The 11,169-nt window shown below is 44.7% G+C and overlaps 1 protein-coding gene across 1 annotated transcript; it reads right to left on the bottom strand.

The window, feature by feature from the left end:
• Positions 1-6,858: 6,858 nt before the first annotated feature.
• Or9s14b (olfactory receptor family 9 subfamily S member 14B) lies at positions 6,859-7,818 on the bottom strand. The gene has a single exon (NM_001000751.1). The coding sequence runs from the start codon at positions 7,816-7,818 to the stop codon at positions 6,859-6,861; it is 960 nt and encodes a 319-aa protein (NP_001000751.1).
• Between the last annotated feature and the right edge of the window lie 3,351 nt (positions 7,819-11,169).

Here is an 11,169-nt window from a genome sequence, read left to right as displayed (position 1 = left end):
CTTGGGGTTCAGGGAAGAGTCACCAGATATCTTTGTGTTAATTATAACCTCATTGAATGAATCTCCTGCACTTATCCTTAGCCACTGGCTGAGAAGAAATGAATGCTTCTCCTTTTTCTGCTGTCTAATTAAATGTGCCCTTCATTGGTCTGTTGGGAACAGGTGACTGAGCCTGTGTTCATGTGGCTGCCAGAACTCAGGCTTTGATGTTTAAAAATTCTGGTAATAATTTTGGTGAACTGGGTCCAGGAGAAAAGATACACTAAGGATTTTTGCTACTTATTTCAAGGTGACCCTAGAGAGCCATTCGGGTTCTGTTGAACCACTTGAGACATCCAGGATACTAAAGGCCTGGCAAATGTAGCTGGGAACGGCCCTTCTCAGGTCCTTTAAGCAGAAGATCTGAAGTGAAGCTTCATGGATGTTCCTGATGATCCATATCACTAGAATAAAGTGATGGTTCTCTTGAGTGTCTCCAGTTTCAAGAGCATCCCAAGGGCTCTTCTACCTGTAAACTCAAGTCTTAACCTCTTGAAACTTCTCATCAGGAAATGAATAAGTAGATAGATAGATAAATAGATAGATAGATAGATAGATAGATAGATAGATGATAGATGCATGATAGATGTTAGTAGATGCATGTCAAATTCTTAAATGTAGAGATAGGCTACACTGCTGGATCTCTCAGGCATTCTAAACTTGTATTTTGACTCACCTGTTTTTCCTTTAGGCAGCATTAGTATTGTTGCGTATGACCAATTAGTGTGGCCTCCAAGTATTTCCCTCCTCCTTCATGAACCGTCAACATCTAACGTCACAACTCTTTAGTACTCAGACACCACATGTAGGTTGATGTCTTTATGCAGGAAGGCAGGTACAGAATAGAATAAGGCCTGTCATTGGGTGAGAACGAAGGATGGGCCAGACAAAAGTTTAGAAGTGGGAGAAGGAGCTGGGAGAACATGGTGGCAGTTAAGATTCTACTCTGTGCATAGATACAAGTTATGAATATTTTTAAGGGACGGGTGTGTACAGGATTTTGTGGTGTCTAGATGGGCAAATTATATCTTATCAATTGGATCAGAGGTTATCGTGTGGTGTGTTCTTTCATGTGGTGACTTAATTGAGTTCAAGAGAAGGTGCAGTAGTGGGACGCACCACGCCCGCCACGGAATTGGGATGTGTATGCCTGGTGAGGTAACAACCCGCCAAGGGAACTGTGAGTGAAAGCCAAGCCGTGTGGCAAGGTGCCATGTTGGAATAGCTCCCGGACCACCAGGGTTAGAGAGTACCATGGGGGCCAGCATGGAGCCGCTGAGATAAACTAGCGCTAGTTTTATGGTGGGCCTGCCCAGGTCAGAAAGAGACCCTGGAGCGAAGAGCAGCATGGTAAGCACAAGAACTGATTGTGCCAATTTTTTATTTTTTTACAATAACAAGTGGCAAACCAACTTCTTAGGCAAGAATCCACTAAAAATTAAAGATTTTCAGCCTGAGAACGTTTTATTTTCTAAGTGGGAGGGAGTTTGCGCTATGTTGAGTCACGTGATGTTGCAAGCACCTGAACCTTAAAGAAACAGAGGCACTCAGGTAGCAGGCTCAGGTCCCCTGCTGTTTAAAGTGCAGGCTGCTTGCTCCTAGCCACAGGGATAGAGATTAGAAGCTGCCTGCTTCTTAATGACAGTATTAATGGAAATGCTATTAAGTTTGTTTTATAGTTAAAAGGAGAGAGTACAGAGTTTATCTGAATCACATGGGGATTTTCACCCAGCATTCAGAACTTGGATAGGGAAGATTAGTCACTGACTCCAAGTAGAAAGTGGTGATATTTGCCAGTTATAAAAGTTATTATAAAACAGAAGTCTGTACACCGGGCAGAGTGAATACAGACATATACTATAGAAGTTATTAATAAATAAGAGTCTGACGCTCCAGGCAGAGAGCTTAACAGATCTATGGTAATATTTTGGTCTACAGCATACTCAGATTCTCTCTAATGTGGGCTCCACGGGAATTGTGGGTTAAAATCCTGGTTTGACAAGTTGCCTGCTTATTATTGACAGGTATTAATAGAAGTATGATTAAATTGTTTTTATGAATTTACCCTGCTGATGCCACATGGTTTGACAATGCTGGCTAGCGAGGGTTTGTGGTTATTTTTTATATTTACCACAACAGGAGGTTCCTATTCTCTTAACGTGGGCTCCACAGGAATTTTGGGTTAGTTTCCGGCTTGACAGGTTAGAGAAGCCTAAGCAGGCTCATGCAGGATTGCTTAGCTTACTTCATTTCTTTAAATTGTTTTAATTTTCATAATGAGTGTGATTTTGAGTCTTGTGGTTATATCATTTCTCTGGGAGAGAGTGCAAGATACAAGCTTTTCTGGTTACAGACTAAAGAACATGCTATTTTGGGAGAAAGGTTTTGTCTTTGTGTTTTTAAAAAGGGTGGTCAGGCTCTGGACACCTTCCAGAGTTGTACTGATTAGATTTGATAAAGGTCAACCATTTGAAAAACTGAATTCAAGAGAATCAAATGAAAGATATCTCAATACTAAACCTTTGTTTTGAGATTTATGTATTGCAGAATGTACAGCCTGGAGAAGCTCGTCCTCAGAATGCTGACCTGGCCTACTTGGATTCCTCATCTCAGGGACTTTCAGTCAGGACCAGTCAAGACAGACATCAGGCGACAACAACTCCCCCATTTTCACTACCCCCCAACACCCAAGGATATCTCAGCACCCACATACTGCTTGAAGAAGCTATTGAAGAGTCATCGCCCAGGTTCCCTAAACTCTGGGAGGCTAAAAGTGGCTATTCTTTCCATTTCTAAATCTGAGGAATTTAGAAATGGTCATAATTTAACTGGGAGGATTTAGCTCAAAATAAACTCATTTGGTAGAAATCTTATATTTGTTACTAAGCTAAACTTATAATCTTTTACATTGGTTCAGGATTTATTTGATACAAGTTTAGATTTTCTTTGATATTAATTTCTCATCAATTTAAAATTAATATTGTTACTGTCATATACAGGCATTGTGCCTATACAACACATTTAAGTGTATGAGGCTTATCCACAGTTCTTTACTGCTATTAGAAAACTAATCTGAAATGATTTAAACATAAGAATTAGGCACCAAATAGCATTCATGGCTCCTAGTTCACTCTTAGGGTGTTTTCAAGGTACTCTCATCAGAAATAGCTGAGAATAGTTAACGGTCAACAGACCGGATTACTTATACAGTTAGATGGTTTTCAAAAAACGCGAGAAATCCACATGTGACACTTATTGTTATTTGTCATTTTTTGAGACATGTCTGCTCCTAACAGCTCCCCTTTGATGGATTCAAAGAAGAAATTGAACATCTCCACCTCCAGGTGAGATATTACCCTGTGGCTAGGTAGCCACTGGACAGAAACTGCCTGTTTATTCTACAGACTAAATACTGTCCAGAAAAGGATACGTTGCACAATAGTCGACTGATAACTTCTGCCAAGCCAGAATGATCAGCCCTTTAAATTCTGCATTTCAAAAGTCTGTCAGTAGGCCAGAAGGCTGAAGACTTGCTCTCACGTGTTACTAACAGGGGACTGTGGGGGTAGAAATTTGTCTCTACAACCTGTTTCAGTTCTGCAAGTGGTGTTAGGCTTCCTATATTTACAGATATATTGATAATATATTCCCAGATTTCTGATGGGGCTGAAACTACTTATAGTCCCATAGCCTACCCAGGCTGTTTAACTTAAAGAATACATATTTAATTAGATAGTTATGAGATAGTATACAGGCTAGTCAGGACATAACAGATTTTAAGCCTTTCTTAAGCTGTAATAGATAACTAAATGTTCTGTTTAACTGATAAAATGTTGGACTGGGTGTTAGGTGTATTTTATGCTTTATACATTACAAAATAGTTATGCTCAGTTTACATTTGAGAGAAAAGTTTTTTTTTAATTAGACAGAAAGGGTAATGTGTAGGTTGATGTCTTTATGTAGGAAGGTGGGTACAGGATAGAACGAGACCTGTATGAGAAGGAAGGATGGGTGGGAGAAAAGTTTTAGAAGGAGGAGAAAGAGCTGGGAGAACATGGCGTCAGATGTTAAGATCCTTCTCTGTGCACAGATATTGGTTATGAACATTGTTAAGGGGTGGGTGTGTGCAGGATTTTGTGCTGTCGAGATGGGCAAATTATATCTTATCAATTGGATCAGAGGTTATTGTGTGATGTCTTCTTTCATGTGGTGACTTGAGTTCAAGAGAAGGTGCAGTGACTGGACACACCAAGCCCGCCACAGAACTGGGACATATATGCCTGGTGAGGTAACAACCCGCCAAGCAAACTATGAGTGAAAACAAGGCAGTGTGGCAAGGTGCCACACTGGAACAGCTCATGAACCTCCTGGGTAAGAGAGTACCATGGGAGCCAGCATGGAGCTGCTGAGATAAATTAGCACTAGTTCCTACGGCACGACTACCAGGGTCAGAGAGTGCCCGGGAGAAACGAGCTGAGCGGTACTCACAAGAACCGGTCACACCGATTTTTTTTAAAAATTTTTTTTTTTTTACCACAGCAACCATGTCATAGGAAAATGACCCATTTGGGAAACATCAGACGACCTAAGCAGTAAACCACTTAGCACACTGTTAAACAATCACTTTTTTTTCTAGTAATGACAGTTTTCTTCTAGATTCCCATTGAATACTTTTCCTCTAGACCTCAAGCCTATGTTCTTCCTCATCTCTCCTTAAGTAGGCAGGCGGATACTTTCACCCCATGGAGGGAGAAGATCTACAGACCAAGCCCTGATACCCTTGGTTGGTGGTGCTCACAGCGTCTTAATGCAGCCTGTGTACAGATGGACCGTGCCGGCAGTTTGCTGACTTTCTCCTCTATACTGTTCAGTATAGACTTTGTGTCCCTCCTCGTGTCAGTCTGGCTCTGACTAAGGACTAGTCCTCTCCCAGGAAGTGTGGAAGCTGATTCTTCACTTTTTGCACCACTAGCATCTACAAGGGGAAGATGAGTTTGCACTTGAGTAAGGGTGAGCAGTAAGAGGCTGCCAGCTGTTCTCTTCCAGCATCGAGTTCTAACACTGAGGACGACATCACATGGGCTGTTCCCTGTTAATTGCTAAAAACTAATTAAGATGGCAGAGAGGTGGGGGTGGGATAGTGTGATAGGGGACAAAAGCAAAGAGAAGAAGAGGGTAGGGTGAGGAGATAATATCACTGAAATTGAGGTATAGGCCATTCAGAACAGAACATTCCAGAAGTGCACAAAAAAGGGAAGACTTTGACCAGTCAAACCTGAAACCCAGGAATGATGTTGGGGTCTGGAGGCCATGAGTAGATTGTTAAAGGAAATCAATGGAGACCTGCAGAGTGACCAGAGAGGGCAACTGGGCTAAATTTTCACCTTGCCCCTCTCTGTCTACTTTTTACTTCCCAATTGCAGATGTCTTCAGCCTTTAGCCATGCTCAGAGATCTGTCCGCCCCCAAATGCAGGCACAGCATGGAACTGAGGGCTGGGATCAGACGCACAGGGAAGTGACACAGACAAGCCCCATGGGCAGAGGGTAGCAGGCTATTGTAAAGTGAAGCTCACCAAAGCTTCCTCCTCATTGGAGCCATCTGTGAGGACGAATAACAATTGCTGTGGTTACAAGCTGCCAGGCCAAGTTTGGAAGGTTCTATGAACTGGGAATCTAACTGTGACATCATCTATCACCCCTGGCTGATGGTTGAAGGAATGTACTGGGAGCCAGTTGCATTTAGGTCCCTCATTCCTCCAACAGTGCACTATGCTACCCCATGAGGACGGTGAACAGAGGAGGGTGGGAAAGCAGCAATCTTGTAAAGTGAAGGAGGAATGCTGCAGTGCTCTCGTTCTTAGCCCACTCTTATACTAGATCAATGTAAGGTTGGGTCAACACACAGCTTCTAAAGGCTTAGGATGCTCCAAGGACACATTCACATTTTGGTGATGAGAGAACGGTATAAAGTCACCTTAGATTGCTGTCTGTAAGGATAGGTTAAAGACACTGTTAGAGCCTGTAACTGGACAGAAAAGGATGGCGGGCTGATAGTTTTTGAGAGTTTGGAGAGATAGGAAAGAAGGGAGTAGGAAGGAAGATCGAGGAAGAGAAGGATGGCCCAGATCAGTGTAGGGATGGATGACTACAGGATGTTTTTTCCAATCTAAGTGGGCTCTGAGTTCTTTGGGTGTGTTGTGGACTAAGAATTTACTGATATAAATCTGACTGATATAAACAAGCCTCTGGAGTTTTGATTTTACAGGGTTACAGGGATTTGCGAGAGCTACCCTTGAGATGGACGGTCATTACACCCTGGTCTAGCTAGGGAAGCAGCGAGACCCTGGGGCTGGTGCTAGCATGGTATGGTGCATCTTTTTTTATTATTGAACACAACAAGTCACGGAGAAAGTCACAGCCATGTAGCTTACTTTGGAGACGTTGGCAACGGTTTCCAAACCTGCTCTTTGCGCTGTAGCTCCACCTTCCCTCGACCAAAGGGTAAGTGATTCAGTCCTCTTCCCGAGGTAGAGCACTGGAAGACAAAGAAGGTGTGTCATTCACATTTTGTAAATGCCTGCTTAATGATTTACATTCAAGAACGCAGGGAAGCTGGCGAAGAGATGGCTGTGTTGGTGGATAGATGGATTGATGGATAGATGAATGGATAGAAGAGAAGAAGGCAGCAAGGCAGAAAATCAGAAACAAGAGAACAAAGAAGACAGGATGCAAAGACAGGAACTCAAAATAAAGATTAAAAAACTGTTTCCCAAGGATCCTTCTCTTCAGTGACCCTAGCATGGCTCCCGATGAAGATTCTAGCCACTCTCCTTCACCAGACTGTGCCTCTGTCCCAGCCTCCTAAGGGCATCCTTCACATCCTTGTTGCGTAGACTGTAGATGAGGGGGTTGAGCATGGGGATGATCAGAGTGTAGATTATAGAGACCACCTTGCCTTGCTCCATTGATGCCACACCTCCTGGCTGGCCATATACAGCAAAGCCAGTTCCATAAAACAAGGACACGGCTGTCATGTGAGAGCCACAGGTAGAGAAGAGCTTGTGTCGTCCTGACCCTGAGCGCATTCTGAGGATGGTCACTGTGATATAAACATAAGAGATGATGACCACAAACACAGCACACACAACGATGAACCCACAGATACCAAACATGACAAGCTCATTGAGAGCTGTGCTGGCACAGGCCAGCTGGAGCAATGGGCGCATGTCACAGAAGAAGTAATCAATAGAATTGGAGCTGCAGAAGGGCAGCTGAAATGTGAGGCTGGTTTGCACAATGGAGTTCAGGCAGCCTCCACAGAAGGTACCCAGGACCAGACGGACACAGGTCATAGGGCACATGGTCACAGGGTACCTCAGGGGACTGCAGATGGCCATGAAACGGTCATAGGCCATCACAGCCAAGAGCAGAGCCTCAGTAGTAGCCAGCACGGAGAAAAAGAAGAACTGAGTGGCACATCCCGCAAAGCTGATGGTCTTAGAAGAAAAGATGTTGGCCAAGGCATTAGGTACAATCACAGTGGAGAGGCAGAGGTCAACAAAGGACAGATTCTTGAGGAAGAAGTACATGGGGGAGTGCAGACGGGCATCCAGAGTGATGACCACGATCATGGTGAGATTTCCCAGGACAGCCACCATATAGAGGACCAGGAAGACGGCAAAGAGAAGGGTCTGTGTTTCTTTACCTCCCCTAAATCCCAACAACACAAACCCCTGCAAGGACGTTGTGGAGAAACTTCCATTTCTGTGGACTTCCATGGCCATGAGTAGGGACAGTTGAGGAGAGGAAGGTGGAGGCAGAGGGGGGAAGCAGATCTCAGTGGTGCAGTCTCAAGTTCCACACATTTTTAGGACCTTCTGTTGCCATGCTATGCACTGTGCAGAAGTTCACTAGCTGCTAAGAGCTCCTTCCAGATAAGCTGACATGACCTGAAAGGAAACATTTCCTCAGACATAGTTAGTGAGGGTTTGAGCTCTCCCTCTGTAGATGCCTAAGCTGTGCTCTGAGGATCCAAGGAGACTTCCAGACCCTAATGACTCTCAGATTACAGGCAGCCTTTCCATAAACCTTTCCCTGCATCGGGGCTCTGCCTCCTCACTTCCATGAGGAACTCCCCAGCAGCTCTACTGATGTAGCTGTTTCTTGAGTCCCATCACCACACTAAACTGAGCTAGTCATTCTTCTTATCGATTCACAAATGACCGTGAGAATTCTCTGCTCTCCAACAAACTGGCTAGGTGATTCTCTCACCTGTAGGATGTAATCAAAGCAGGAATCCACTCTTCCCAGAATGAGTCTGAGTCTCTTGTGCCCCCACAGAACTCTGACTTCACCTCAGCAGCTGTAGCTCCAGTGCTGGTGTGCAGTGGCAATCAGTGTGCATGCTTTGCTCCCCTGATGTGTGGGATTGGTGCTGCCAATGTCTAGATGTTGGGAGATCATGGTGAGGGGGCAGTCCCATGTTCTGAGAAACACCAAGACTAGGGCTTGGACATTTTTGGGACATACTCATGCTCTGTTCTCTGTCCTAACCTTAGCTTTGGGGTTTATAAGAACTTACATCTTTCCATTGAAACCGGATGAGGCTGGCCACTGCCTAGTGTCTTTGGCCACTCATGGACACTTTCTCTTCTCATTATGCCCACAATCTAGAATACATACAACTATCCTGTGGTGCTAGCCATGAGTGGTACTGTTTGTTCCCAGGAGGAATATGTGGGGCTGGAGGGGGGTTCCTGGAGTTAGCAGCCTGCCTAGAGAGGGATGGAATGTCTCTTCTACACCATTCTGGGATCCAAAGGCAGTACCTGGGTCATATGGAATCAGTGGTTTCAGTGTCCACCATACAGGGCATACAGTGAGTACATGGAATCTGAAGGACTTCATCAAATCCCTCCATATACTGCATAACTATCTTTCCCATTGTGTGCTCAAAGGTGTGCCTGAAGCATTTGTTCGCTCTTGATGTAACAGGCAAGGACCTAGGTACTTACCAGATATGTTTACTTTGTGCTCAGTGTGATGTGCATAGATAGGTCCATGCCACAGCTGGTCCTACGCTTCCTGTTGGAGCGAGGACAAGCATCCTATCTCCAGCTGGCGCAGGATGAACCCCACCCAGAGACATAAGTGGAAGAGGAAGGAAGCCATGTATAGCTCTGCTGTGGGGGATTGAAACTGGTGACCAAGATGACATACCCTGGCTGCACCCTCCCAGTACTGCTAGCCCTGACTGGGAATGACGTGAGTCTCAGTCACACAATAGAACAGCTTTGTCTCCACAGCTAAGTTCACAATTGTTGCTGAACACACAATCCTGACGTCCCCAAGGTACCTCCTCCCATCAGCATCTTTCACAAGCAAAACACTGACCTTACCTTATCTAGGTGAGACCCAAAGTCAGAGAGCTATCATGCATGTTCCCCAGGTCTCCATGCTATTGAGGCTTGTCTGTGCCGAATATAGGCACCAGGGTTCTTTTTCCCCTCTGAGGTTAGCTATGGCTTTCTGACAAAGGAATGAGTTAGATATGGCAGAGGTTTAGGTGTGAGAGTCTGTGTGTGCAAACCCTGGCTGCAGCAGGTTCTGTGTCTTGTAAGGTGTGAGGTCTGGCTTTCCTGCCCTTACTTCCTCTCCATCCCTGTTCTTGGGTCCACGTGTGGGCATCTATACTTGGGTTCTTTCTGTTGGGGAGTATATTGTGCTTGGTAGAGCTGAGATGACAGTCTCCAGTGGCCAATTAAGGAGACACTATCTTCTGTGGCATATGAGACTCAAACACCCTAGCCTCCAGAGGTAGGCTCTGGACAATACAGGCTTCATAACTTTTCTCTCCTGGTGATTTGGTAGGAAGATTGTGGTCTTCAGTGACTTGAAATATCCCCATCAGGAATTTGGCAGATGATTCAGAGCAATCTTGCCCAGTATTCCTCATTAAAGTCATTATCTGATTAGGGTACCATGTCCTAATGGCCATAACCTTTCCTCTTTCTCCTTCCGCTGATTATCCTTACCTCAGCAGTAATTGATGGATCCCTGTGTGGGACTGTTCAGCCTGCTCCTCCATGATCATCAGTCTGCCTTCTCAGGCCATTGAACCTTCAGTGTTCTCAGGATCCAATGTGATTGGTCTCAATTCTGTTTCTGTCCCCTTGTTTCTGTTGTTTCAATTTAACACAAATCCCGCTTAATGGGATTAAAATTCAGGTCACTAAGTACTGGTCCACACTAAAATGAAAGCTTTTCTCTTCGGTGAGTGATCCCTTGCTCTCTTGGTGCTTAGCTATGTCTCCCGTCCATGCTTCATCTTCTGTCTATGAAGACTGAGCACAAAACTTACTCATTCTTGTCCTTGATCACACCTCAGAGGAGATAGCTTGGTGTGTGTCTGGGTTTGGCACTTGTGTACCTCCATTATCTCCTCTCACCCCCCAACCCCTGCTACTTCATCTGAATCCCTTCTTCCCCACAAGGCCTCTTCTCCCATCATCGTCATGTGTGTATGCACGTGTTCCATGTCATGTGTGTGTGTGCCTGTGTTTCACTGGCTCCCTTGCATGAGGACAGGTGGCCTGGAGTCATTTACTTGATCAAGGGCAACTTACTCATGGATACACCACTGATGAATATGACCCTCCACCCCTTCAACCATTAGCAGTCAATATATCCTAGGGGAGGGGCAGGGCCTTGTAAACACCTCCCCATCCAACATGTGTTATGAGCCACCCAAGTCTGTTCTTGTAGCTACACTTTTTTGCTAGTTCATGAGAATTAGTAGCTATACCAATTTTGGAAATAGTATTTCATACTTCTTCCACTGTCATAAGGTTTTGCACTCTTAGTCGTTTTAGTTGTGTGTGTGTGTGTGTGTGTGTGTGTGTGTGTGTGTGTGTGCTTTCTTGTGAGCTCCTTCTAGAGGTTTTTCAGTCAGAATTAAACTTCCTGAAGCTACCTGGGGACACACACTAGTGCTCTCTATTACTTTCCCAGCAGTCCCCACTCCTTAACCTTAGGAGAACACTGTGCATAACACTTGGCTCCCTCTCATAGTTCAGAAATGGTGGTGTCAGAATTATGCTTGTGGAATCATAGTTTATAGATTTTAGAGT

Source organism: Rattus norvegicus, chromosome 9, assembly GCF_036323735.1.
Source record: "Rattus norvegicus strain BN/NHsdMcwi chromosome 9, GRCr8, whole genome shotgun sequence".
Classification (NCBI taxonomy): domain Eukaryota; kingdom Metazoa; phylum Chordata; class Mammalia; order Rodentia; family Muridae; genus Rattus; species Rattus norvegicus.
This window is presented reverse-complemented; position numbering and strand designations above follow the sequence as displayed.